The following is a 13117-nucleotide window of genomic DNA, read 5'->3' as shown; positions in this document are numbered from 1 at the left end:
CCCCGACCCTAGTGCATGACAGGAGGGGGAGGAAGCCCCCACCTTGCCAGACGAATCATTATAACTAACCTTTGCTATAATCCCCAGACACTAAGACAGTGACAGCCTCGCCAGTTACCCCGGACTCTTGGGCTTCTCTACCACCGCCAGAACTCTTCCTTCTTCACTGTGTATTGGGGTCACATTGGCTTGAAACAACGAATGTTGATGCTAAGCGTCAAGGTCGCTGAAGCTTTATCTATCGGCCACAGGTGTACGAGGGACGGTAGTAACGAGGCCCGCGAACTGGTGAGGTAACCATGCTGGCTGAAGCACCAACACCACATGCAGGAGAAGCACTACCATGCGTGGTGAGGTGACCATGCTGCTGCAGCATCAACTCTACATGCAGGAGAAGCACTACCATGCGCACTCATGAGAAGCACCATGCTGGAGTGGCATGCGAAGGATGGGTGGGTGGTGGGGGGCGGTGACTTGCCTGCATGACATAGTGAATGACAGCGTGGGGGTCTCCGCCCCCGAAGGGCGTCGACCTGAGGTAGAAGACAAAGAGTTGCATCACCACAGCCAGTGAGAAACAGCGCCGCCTGGCCATGGCTGACCGCGCCGTGAGGGCCTGCAACAGCACACCGTCACCATCACGCACCTCCAACACCACACTAACAACACTATACATCACCATTATCACCATACACTACCAGTAAGGACCTAACACCAGCAGGTGTGGGGGAACATGTGTGGGGTGGCAAATATTAGTGTTCAGTGGACAGTATGTAGTCTCTTCTCTCACACCTCTTCTGTTAACTCACTCGGGGTACTCTCACTCGGGGTACTCTCTCACATGTGTTCTCTCATGAATAATACTCACTCTCACTCTCTCTATCTGTCTCTGTCTCTGTCTCTGTCTCTGTCTCTGTCTCTCTCTCTCTGTCTCTCTCTCTCTCTCTCTCTCTCTCTCTCTCTCTCTCTCTCTCTCTCTCTCTCTCTCTCTCTCTCTCTCTCTCTCTCTCTCTCTCTCTCTCTCTCTCTCTGTCTCACTCTCTCTCTCTGTCTCGGTCTCTGTCTCTGTCTCTGTCTCTGTCTCTCTCTGTCTCTCTCTCTGTCTGTCTGTCTGTCTGTCTGTCTGTCTGTCTGTCTGTCTGTCTGTCTGTCTGTCTGTCTCTCTCTCTCTCTCTCTCTCTCTCTCTCTCTCTCTCTCTCTCTCTCTCTCTCTCTCTCTCTCTCTCTCTCTCTCTCTCTCTCTCTCCTTGACCAGTAGCTTAGAAAACAGGAGTATGTTTGTCTGTGTGTCATAGCTTAGATAACAGGAGTATGTTTGTCTGTGTGTCATATGTGTGCAAGAAGATGGGAATAACTATTTCTTGGGGTCCGACTCTCTACTGTTGAATACCTATTGCTGCCTCTCAGTGACCCACGACGCTCCCATTGTGTCTACTTTTAGACTTGGTGTGATGTCTACTTCTTGGTCCTCATACAGTGCTCACTCTTATAGTGTTACTAAGCCACTAACGTTCTTCTGCTCTTCTTCCTACCTTCTACAGTCTCCTAACATTACACTTAAAAGGGGTTGAACTTTATTAACCATTTGTGCGAATACTTTTGCCGCCTATTTATAGTCTTCTTGAGCTGTTACACTCAACACTTATTTTGTATTATATTTGGTAGCGTGTCCCAACCACTTGGGCTGGACTGTCTCGCTTCATGCAGGTCGGCGTTCAATCCCCGACCCGTCCCATAAACCTTACCCTGACCCCTTCAGGATAAGATTTTCTTGATAAGTTATGTTCGGTTTGTTCAGTGGTTGGGCACCATTCCTTTCCCCCGTCCCATCCCAAATCCTTATCCTGACCCAGTGCGATATAGTCGTAATAGCTTGGCACTTCCCCTGATAGTTCCCTTAGCATCGTCCGCAAAGCTACTTTCTCAGGTAAATTAAGTGTGAAAGAAAGAGAAGGGAAGCAAGCAGTTGTCCGTGCAGGAGCCTGCTTCTTACCTCTCCTTACTGACGCTGCACCTGTTCTTGTTTTAGATTTAGCGACTCAGAATGAAATGTCCGTGTAGCACGGGCTATGGTGAGCCCGTAGTTGAGTTCGGTTATCCGCGATAACCTCGTTACTGTAATATTTGGGTTAAAGTTTTCAATGAAGGTGGGGTTTCCTCCTTTTCTCCCCGTTTCTTTTCTGCTTCTGTTTTAGCGCACTGACGCTGTACCTCTCACCACTACTTTATCTTCTTCCCGCCAGGAGGCTTCCGTCGCAGTACTGTCTCATGTTATCACAATCATGTTGATACCTGCTTGATACCTGCTTGATGGGGTTCTGGGAGTTCTTCTACTCCCCAAGCCCGGCCAGAGGCCAGGCTCGACTTGTGAGAGTTTGGTCCACCAGGCTGTTGCTTACTGAATGTGATTCAGTAAGCTATCAAGGGATCATTTCCTTGTTCTCAGCCCACCATGTTTCTTGGTCGTAAATTCTGTTTGTTTTGACACATTTCCTACTATGACTAAGTATTGTTTTCAGTACCTTATAGGGCGTTGGATATGGTAAACACTGGTCGGTAATTTAATATTGTTTCCTTTTATAAACAGTTTGTATCACATTTGTCATTTTTCCATATTTCTGGACGTTCTTTTGCCTCAAAATGTTGTTGTATATCTGAGTTGGTGGCTTAGGCTGGGTCCCTGATTCTTCGTTCAGTAACTATGAAGGGAACTGACCTGCACCACCTGCCCTTGATACATTCAAGTCCACTACATGTTTCTCTACGTCCACCACCACTAACAAGTCCACTACATGTTTCTCTACGTCCACCACCACTAACAAGTCCACTACATGTTTCTCTACGTCCACCACCACTAACAAGTCCACTACATGTTTCTCTACGTCCACCACCACTAACAAGTCCACTACATGTTTCTCTACGTCCACCACCACCAACAAGTCCACTACATGTTTCTCTACGTCCACCACCACCAACAAGTCCACTACAGGCTACTCCACATCCACCACCCACACTACACTGTGACCCAGCCGGCCACCACCAACACTACACTGTGACCCAGCCGGCCACCACCACACTACACTGTGACCCAGCCGGCCACCACCAACACTACACTGTGACCCAGCCGGCCACCACCAACACTACACTGTGACCCAGCCGGCCACCACCAACACTACACTGTGACCCAGCCGGCCACCACCAACACTACACTGTGACCCAGCCGGCCACCACCAACACTACACTGTGACCCAGCCGGCCACCACCAACACTACACTGTGACCCAGCCGGCCACCACCAACACTACACTGTGACCCAGCCGGCCACCACCAACACTACACTGTGACCCAGCCGGCCACCACCAACGCTACACTGTGACCCAGCCGGCCACCACCAACACTACACTGTGACCCAGCCGGCCACCACCAACGCTACACTGTGACCCAGCCGGCCACCACCAACACTACACTGTGACCCAGCCGGCCACCACCAACACTACACTGTGACCCAGCCGGCCACCACCAACGCTACACTGTGACCCAGCCGGCCACCACCAACACTACACTGTGACCCAGCCGGCCACCACCACACTACACTGTGACCCAGCCGGCCGCCACCAACGCTACACTGTGACCCAGCCGGCCGCCACCAACGCTACACTGTGACCCAGCCGGCCACCACCACACTACACTGTGACCCAGCCGGCCACCACCCACACTACACTGTGACCCAGCCGGCCACCACCACACTACACTGTGACCCAGCCGGCCGCCACCAACGCTACACTGTGACCCAGCCGGCCGCCACCAACGCTACACTGTGACCCAGCCGGCCACCACCACACTACACTGTGACACGCTTCTCTGGCCCTATTCGTCAGCACAATTTCTTCCCCAATTTCATTACCTGCTCGATGACCATTAGCACTGAATTTATTTGGCTTTACAGCAGCCTGAATTGGACGTTGATCTTACCTGTTAGTCTGGGACAGTTTCTCTGCGACCTTCCCTATTTTAGTGTATTCATTTGAAGCTTTCCTACTTATTTCCCTATTAGCTTGCCCAACCACTTGGGCTGGACGGTAGAGCGATGGTCTCGCTTCATGCAGGGCGGCATTCAATCCCCGACCGTGCAAGTGGTTGGGCACCATTCCATTCCCCCGTTCCATCCCAAATCCTTATCCTGACCCTTCGCAGTGCTATATAGTCGAAATGGCTTGGCGCTTTCTCCCGAAACTTCCCCCTTCCTTTCTTTCTCTCCCTCTCTTCCTCTCTCCAAACCCCTTGTACCTACCTCACAGGAGGACAAACCTACCCAAATAGCCCTGCCCATGGAACAGCTTCCTTAACCAGTGGGGAGTGTGTGTGATAATGGCTTTTACAAAAGTTGGAGAAACAGGCAAGAATACATGGTAAGGTGTTTAAGTCGATAAGGGAGTATCTAAGCAACAGGAAACAACGAGTAACTGTGAGGGGGGAGACATCAGAATGGTGAGATGTCACCAGTGGAGTCCCACAGGACTTTGTACTTGGACACATCATGTATCTAATACATGTAAACGATCTTCCAGAGGGAAGAGACTCATACCTCTCAATGTTTGCTGATGATGCAAAAATTATGAGAAGAATCAAGACAGATAAAAATAGACTGAGACTATAGGACGACCTGGACAAACTGAAGGAATCGTCTTGAAAATGGCAACTAAAGTTCAACTCAGGAAAGTGCAAAGTAATGAAATTAGATGAAGGGAGCAGGAGGCGGAACACAAGGAACAATCTGGCAGGTAACATCGTGCAAGAATCATCCCACAATGAGGGAAACTACCCACTTGTAACAATTCGAGAAAGAGACCTGAGAGTGGACGTAAACATCGAAATGAGTGGAGTGGACATCAAAAGGATATCATCAGCGGCATATGCTAGATTGGCCAACATAAGAACTGCCTTTAGAAACTTGTGTAGGGTATGAACAAATCCACAAGGGCCGTGACGAGGATTCGAACCTGCGTCCGGGAGCATCCCAGACACTGCCTTAATCGACTGAGCTACGACAGGGTAAAAGAGTTGAAACCGAAGTTCTACTGAACTTGCTGGATCCCGTAGCCTCTCCGAGGCACAAACTATGGCTACGGAATCCAGTAAGTTCAGTAGAACTTCGGTTTCAACTCTTTTACCCTGTCGTAGCTCAGTCGATTAAGGCAGTGTCTGGGATGCTCCCGGACGCAGGTTCGAATCCTCGTCGCGGCCCTTGTGGATTTGTTCATTTGATGCATCACGTTAGTGTGATCTCTGTGTGTAATTGAGTAGGGTATCATTCAGAACCTTGTATAGCACATATGTAAGACCAATCCTGGAGTATGCAGTTCCAGCATGGAGTCCTTACCTAGTTAAGCACAAGGCAAATTTAGAGAAGATGCAGAGGTATGTCACCGAACTAGTCAAAGAGCTTCGAGGTATACGTAACGAGGAAAGGCTACGGGAATCAAAACTCACGTGCCTGGAAGACACAAGAGTTATGGGAGACATGATCACCACCTATAAAATTCTAAGAGGAATTGACAGGGTGGACAAAGGCAAACTCTTTAGCACGGGTGGAACACGAACGAAGGGACACAGGTGGAAACTTAGTACCCAAATGAGATACAGAGACAATAGTAAGAATTTTTTCAGTGTCATAGTAGGTAACAGATGGAATACATTAGGCAGTGATGTGGTGGAGGCTGACTCCATACACAGTTTCAAGTGTAGACATGATAGAGCCCAGTAGGCTCAGGAACCTGTACACCTGTTGATTGACGGTTGAGAGGCGGGGCCAAAGAGCCAGAGCTCAACCCCCGCAAGAACAACTAGGTGAGTACAACTAGGTCTGCGAGTGCAACACTAACATGTAAGAAAGTGTGTTTCACAACACTACCAGGTCAGGGAGTGTGTTTCACAACACTACCAGGTCAGGGAGTGTGTTTCACAACACTACCAGGTCAGGGAGTGTGTTTCACAACACTACCAGGTCAGGGAGTGTGTTTCACAACACTACCAGGTCAGGGAGTGTGTTTCACAACACTACCAGGTCAGGGAGTGTGTTTCACAACACTACCAGGTCAGGGAGTGTGTTTCACAACACTACCAGGTCAGGGAGTGTGTTTCATAACTCTACCAGGTCAGGGAGTGTGTTTCACAACACTACCAGGTCAGGGAGTGTGTTTCATAACTCTACCAGGTCAGGGAGTGTGTTTCACAACACTACCAGGTCAGGGAGTGTGTTTCACAACACTACCAGGTCAGGGAGTGTGTTTCACAACACTACCAGGTCAGGGAGTGTGTTTCACAACACTACCAGGTCAGGGAGTGTGTTTCACAACACTACCAGGTCAGGGAGTGTTTCACAACACTACCAGGTCAGGGAGTGCGTAGTGTTCATTTTACACAAAATGCACAAAGTTCATTTTATTGCTGGCCTCCTACACGAGGCAGATGCAGTGTTTGCGGCCCTATCGGAAACCCACACAAAGGACTACCATGATGGTGAAATATGGATCTCAGAGTACAGTCTTTTCAGATGTGACAGGAAACACAGACTACAGGGTGGGGGTCAACCTGTATACCAAAGACACACTTATCTGTACTGAGCTGCTGAACACCACAAACGATATGGTGGAAGTGCTGATAACCAAAATAGAGATCCTAAATGTAGTCATTGTCCTTGTATATAAGTCACCGGAGGCAAATCCTCAGAAGTTTAAAGACCAACTAATGAAAAAAGAACACTGCTTGGAAAACCTCACAAATCCAGTCTATCCTGATTGGGGACTTCAACTTAAGGCACCTGAAATGGAAGACTCTAGCTAATACAGTTGTATCAGAGAGAATTCCGGGAAGTAGACTAAATGAACAGTCACATGAAAATGACCTGCTACTGACGTGCGACAGGTTTGCCGTAAACCAGCAAATAGTAGAACCAACCAGAAAGGAGAACACGCTGGACCTCAAATACCTGTTACTCAGATCACAGCCTAATTTAAGTTCTGACAAGCTTGGGGAGTAGACCTGCACAACCAGTGCCGATTCCAGAGGAGGAGAATTTAGCAAGTTCAATTTTAATAATAAACAGATTAACTGGGAGTATATAAACAAAGACCTCACAGAAATAAGCTGGGAAGAACAGCTAGAAAATGCAAACCTGAACGAGTGCTTGGAAAAAATAGACTCAGTAGCACTAGAAATATGCTCACACATCATACCACTTAGAAAACAAGAGGAAGAGATGCAGACTGTAAAGGGAACGTCGGTCCCTCTATAGGCGAAGAAAACTAATCCTCGGAACAACTTGAGTCACATCCTATTTCAAGAACGACGAAGAAGGTTAGGTAGAGAAATAGAAACGATTGAACTAAAACTACAAGAATCATACAAAATCTAGGAGACAAAGAGAGCAAAAGGCCATCAGTGAAATAGAGATAAATCAGAAATATTTGTTCTCCTATGCAAAATCAAGATAAAAAACTACATCTAGTATCGGGTCCCTGCGAAAGAGAGATGGAACTTTTACAGATGACAACAAAGAAAGGAGCAAAATATTAAGGAATCAGTACGACTCTGTTTTCAGCGAGCCACAAACACACTAAAGATTGATAACCCAAATGAATTTTTTATGATGGATATGATGCCAACATCAAATCGTATATCAGACGTCACCCTATCCCCACTGGATTTTGAAGAAGCCATAAACAGTATGCCTATGCACTCTGCACCAGGCCCGGATTTTTGGAACTCTATATTCATCAAGAACTGTAAAAAAAAACACTATCTCAGGTCCTTCACATTCTTTGTAGGCAGGTCCTAGATACTGGCGTTATCCCTGACATACTAAAAACAGCAGAGATAGCACCACTCCATAAAGAAGGAAGTAAGGCAGAGGCAAAAAATTACACACCGATAGCACTAACATCGCACATCATAAAAATATTTGAAAGGGTGCTAAGAAGTAAGATCACAAAATACATGGAATCACAGCATCCCCAAAACCCTGGACAACATGGGTTCAGAACAGGGCGCTCTTGCTGGACCACTATGACATGGCCTTAGATGCCATATGGAAGAGGAGCAAAACGCTGATGTAATTTACACAGATTTCGCAAAAGCCTTCGACAAAAGTGACCATGGTGTTATTGCACACAAAATGCTTGCAAAAGAAATTTTGGATTTTGGCCGGAAAAATAGGCATATGGATCTACAATCCTGACTAACAAAACCCAATGTGTAAAAGACAAAACCCAATGTGTAAAAGACAAAACCCAATGTGTAAAAGACAAAACCCAATGTGTAAAAGACAAAACCCAATGTGTAAAAAGATAAGGACACAACCTATAGTGCTGTATCATCCTTTGCAGATGACACTCTGATTTCCATGAGAGGCAACAACATAGAGGACCCGGCAAACCTCCAGTCAGATGTAAATCAGGTGTTTCTATGGGCTACAGAAAATAATATGCTATTTAACGAAGATAAGTTCCAGCTCATGCGCTATGGAGAAAATGAAAATATAAAAACGGAAACCACGTACAAAACGCAGTCAAATCATAACAGAACGAAAAGGCAATGTAAATGATTTGGGTGTACTGATGTCGGAAGACCTTACCTTTAAAGAACACAATAAAGTATCCGTCACAACTGCAAGAAAAATGACAGGTTGGATAACAAGAACTTTTCACACTAGCGATGCTGTATCGATGATGATACTCTTCAAAACGCTTGTGCTCTCTAGAGTGGAGTACTGCTGCACAATGACAGCGCCTTTCAAAGCTGGAGAAATTGCTGACCTGGAGAGCGTGCAGAGATCCTTTACTGCTAGAATCCACTCAGTAAAACATCTAAACTATTGGGACCGACTAAAATGCCTATATCTGTATTCTCTTGAGCGCAGGCGGGAGAGATACATAATAATTTACACGTGGAAATTATTAGAGGGGCTGGTCCCAAACCTGCACACAGAAATAACATCACGTGAGACCAGGAAGCATGGCAGGATGTGCAGAATACCCCCGTTGAAGAGCAGAGGTGCAACAGGTACTCTGAAAGAGAACTCTATCAACATCAGAGGCCCGAGACTGTTCAACACGCTTCCACTACACATAAGGGACGTAACTGGCAGACCCCTCACAGTGTTCAAGAGAGAACTATCAACATCAGAGGCCCGAGACTGTACAACACGCTTCCACTACACATAAGGGACATAACTGGCCGACCCCTCACAGTGTTCAAGAGAGAATTATCAACATCAGAGGCCCGAGACTGTATAACACGCTTCCACTACACATAAGGGACATAAGTGGCCGACCCCTCACAGTGTTCAAAAGAGAACTATCAACATCAGAGGCCCGAAACTGTTCAACACGCTTCCACTACACATAAGGGGCATAACTGGCCGACCCCTCACAGTGTTCAAGAGAGAACTATCAACATCAGAGGCCCGAAACTGTTCAACACGCTTCCACTACACATAAGGGGCATAACTGGCCGACCCCTCACAGTGTTCAAGAGAGAACTATCAACATCAGAGGCCCGAAACTGTTCAACACGCTTCCACTACACATAAGGGGCATAACTGGCCGACCCCTCACAGTGTTCAAGAGAGAACTATCAACATCAGAGGCCCGAGACTGTACAACACGCTTCCACTACACATAAGGGACATAACTGGCCGACCCCTCACAGTGTTCAAGAGAGAACTATCAACATCAGAGGCCCGAGACTGTTCAACAAGCTTCCACTACACATAAGGGGCATAACTGGCCGACCCCTCACAGTGTTCAAGAGAGAACTATCAACATCAGAGGCCCGAGACTGTACAACACGCTTGCACTACACATAAGGGACATAACTGGCCGACCCCTCACAGTGTTCAAGAGAGAACTATCAACATCAGAGGCCCGAAACTGTTCAACACGCTTCCACTACACATAAGGGGCATAACTGGCCGACCCCTCACAGTGTTCAAGAGAGAACTATCAACATCAGAGGCCCGAGACTGTTCAACACGCTTCCACTACACATAAGGGGCATAACTGGCTGACCCCTCACAGTGTTCAAGAGAGAACTATCAACATCAGAGGCCCGAGACTGTACAACACGCTTCCACTACACATAAGGGACATAACTGGCCGACCCCTCACAGTGTTCAAGAGAGAACTATCAACATCAGAGGCCCGAAACTGTTCAACACGCTTCCACTACACATAAGGGGCATAACTGGCCGACCCCTCACAGTGTTCAAGAGAGAACTATCAACATCAGAGGCCCGAGACTGTTCAACACGCTTCCACTACACATAAGGGGCATAACTGGCCGACCCCTCACAGTGTTCAAGAGAGAACTATTAACATCAGAGGCCCGAGACTGTTCAACACGCTTCCACTACACATAAGGGGCATAACTGGCCGACCCCTCACAGTGTTCAAGAGAGAACTTGACAAACACCTCCAAAGGATACCTGATCAACCAGACTGTGATTCATACGTCAGGCTGCGAGCAGCCGCGTCCAACAGCCTCTTTAACCAGTCCAGCAACCAGGTGGCTTGGTCGAGGACCGGGCCGCGGGGTCAAGACTGACCAACACTGCTCTCATAAATGCTGAGAGTGACGCTGCCTTCGTCCCAAAGACTTAGTGCTTAAGGTTTATTTACAATTCTTAAACTGATGGTAAGAGGCACCTTAATACTCCAGCTATCCTAACTCTGCCTGTTGTTCTAATACGCTGTCTAAGGTAGGTAGAACTAGAATTAAATAAAATAGTAAATAAAATTATAATTTTTTTGGGGGGGGAGAAAATATATGACAAACTATTAGGAATAGAAGTGAGGTTTCCGGCCATTAGGTTTGCTAATTTTAGTCACTCAAATCATGTCACCAATTAAACGAAATTTTGCAGGGAAAAATAAGCACTAAAAACAACAGAGTGGCCGCTGTGAGTCTACTTTAGAATGTAGCCTTGTAGAGGCCAGAAGTAAACTTGCTATAGTCAGTAAACTATTGTGGTGGCCTAACTCAACAAAGAAACGCCGCCTTACGTACTAGGAATGGTTTCTCCTCTACAAGTTTACTACAAGTGAACATTGTAGAGTCAAGTGCGTGTCTAGTAGTGTAACACCACTGGCCGTGTCTTTAAGGTGGAGGTGAGAGGTAAAAGCGACGTTCTTTTTAAGAGGACAGGTTGTTGAGAGAGCTGCAGGCTGTGTGAGCCTGGCAGGTGTCTGAAGCTGATGCCTGAAGCTGGTGCCTGAAGGGTAATGCAGATACCCAACCCAATTACCATTCGAGGCCTTCATTGATCCCCCATCCCCCCCGCCCCGCCTCGCCCCGCCCCGCCTCGCCCCGCCCAGCCCAGCCCCGCCCCGCCTCGCCCCGCCCCGCCCAGCCCCGCCCCGCCCAGCCCCGCCCCGCCCAGCCCCGCCTCGCCCCGCCCCGCCCCGCCCCGCCCCGCCCGCCTCGCCCCGCCCAGCCCTGCCCCGCCCAGCCCCGCCCCGCCTCGCCCCGCCCCGCCCAGCCCCGCCCGGCCCAGCCCCGCCCCGCCTCGCCCCGTCCCGCAAGCCCCGCCCAGCCCAGCCCCGCCCAGCCCCGCCCCGCCCCGCCCCGCCCCGCCCAGCCCCGCCCCGCCTCGCCCCGCCCCGCCCAGCCCCGCCCCGCCCCGCCTCGCCCCGCCCCGCCCCGCCCCGCCCCGCCTCGCCCAGCCCCGCCCCGCCCAGCCCAGCCCCGCCCCGCCCCGCCTCGCCCCGCCCCGCCCAGCCCCGCCCCGCCCAGCCCCGCCCCACCCCGCCCAGCCCCGCCCCGCCTCGCCCCGCCCCGCCCCGCCCCGCCCCGCCTCGCCCAGCCCCGCCCCGCCCAGCCCCGCCCAGCCCCGCCTCGCCCCGCCCCGCCCCGCCCCGCCTCGCCCAGCCCCGCCCCGCCCCGCCCAGCCCCGCCCCGCCCAGCCCCGCCCCGCCTCGCCCCGCCCCGTTTCCCATATCAATTTGATTTGAATAGCTAATGAACATAGGCTTGGCTGCCAGTGTAAGCAAATAACAAATATCAATTACGTAATAAAAATGGGGCTGAGTATCTGTAGTTACAGCAGGGACAGTGTACCTGTGGTTACAGCAGGGACAGTGTACCTGTAGTTACAGCAGGGACAGTGTACCTGTGGTTACAGCAGGGACAGTGTACCTGTGGTTACAGCAGGGACAGTGTACCTGTGGTTACAGCAGGGACAGTGTACCTGTGGTTACAGCAGGGACAGTGTACCTGTGGTTACAGCAGGGACAGTGTACCTGTGGTTACAGCAGGGACAGTGTACCTGTAGTTACAGCAGGGACAGTGTACCTGTGGTTACAGCAGGGACAGTGTACCTGTGGTTACAGCAGGGACAGTGTACCTGTGGTTACAGCAGGGACAGTGTACCTGTGGTTACAGCAGGGACAGTGTACCTGTGGTTACAGCAGGGACAGTGTACCTGTGGTTACAGCAGGGACAGTGTACCTGTGGTTACAGCAGGGACAGTGTACCTGTGGTTACAGCGGGGACAGTGTACCTGTGGTTACAGCAGGGACAGTGTACCTGTGGTTACAGCGGGGACAGTGTACCTGTGGTTACAGCAGGGACAGTGTACCTGTAGTTACAGCGGGGACAGTGTACCTGTGGTTACAGCAGGGACAGTGTACCTGTAGTTACAGCGGGGACAGTGTACCTGTGGTTACAGCAGGGACAGTGTACCTGTGGTTACAGCGGGGACAGTGTACCTGTGGTTACAGCAGGGACAGTGTACCTGTAGTTACAGCGGGGACAGTGTACCTGTGGTTACAGCAGGGACAGTGTACCTGTAGTTACAGCGGGGACAGTGTACCTGTGGTTACAGCAGGGACAGTGTACCTGTAGTTACAGCGGGGACAGTGTACCTGTGGTTACAGCAGGGACAGTGTACCTGTAGTTACAGCGGGGACAGTGTACCTGTGGTTACAGCAGGGACAGTGTACCTGTAGTTACAGCAGGGACAGTGTACCTGTAGTTACAGCGGGGACAGTGTACCTGTGGTTACAGCAGGGACATTGTACCTGTAGTTACAGCGGGGACAGTGTACCTGTGGTTACAGCAGG

At 49.9% G+C, this 13117-nt stretch overlaps 1 protein-coding gene across 3 annotated transcripts in view; it reads right to left on the bottom strand.

The window, feature by feature from the left end:
- The window catches only part of LOC123755287 (progestin and adipoQ receptor family member 4), a 362200-nt gene that overhangs the window by 43527 nt on the left and 305556 nt on the right, over nt 1-13117 (bottom strand). The window contains exon 4 of one of the 3 annotated variants that reach the window (XM_069327935.1): nt 398-616. The exons of the other annotated variants lie outside the window; for them this stretch is intronic. Coding sequence (XP_069184036.1) covers nt 413-616 — 204 coding nt within the window. The 3' untranslated portion in view covers nt 398-412. Of the gene's footprint in view, nt 1-397; nt 617-13117 lie in introns of those variants that run through there. 3 annotated transcript variants of the gene reach the window in all.

The sequence above is a fragment of the Procambarus clarkii genome, chromosome 20 (assembly GCF_040958095.1).
Source record: "Procambarus clarkii isolate CNS0578487 chromosome 20, FALCON_Pclarkii_2.0, whole genome shotgun sequence".
Lineage (NCBI taxonomy): Eukaryota > Metazoa > Arthropoda > Malacostraca > Decapoda > Cambaridae > Procambarus > Procambarus clarkii.
Note: the sequence above shows the minus strand (reverse complement) of the source record. Positions and strands in the feature narration are given on the sequence as shown.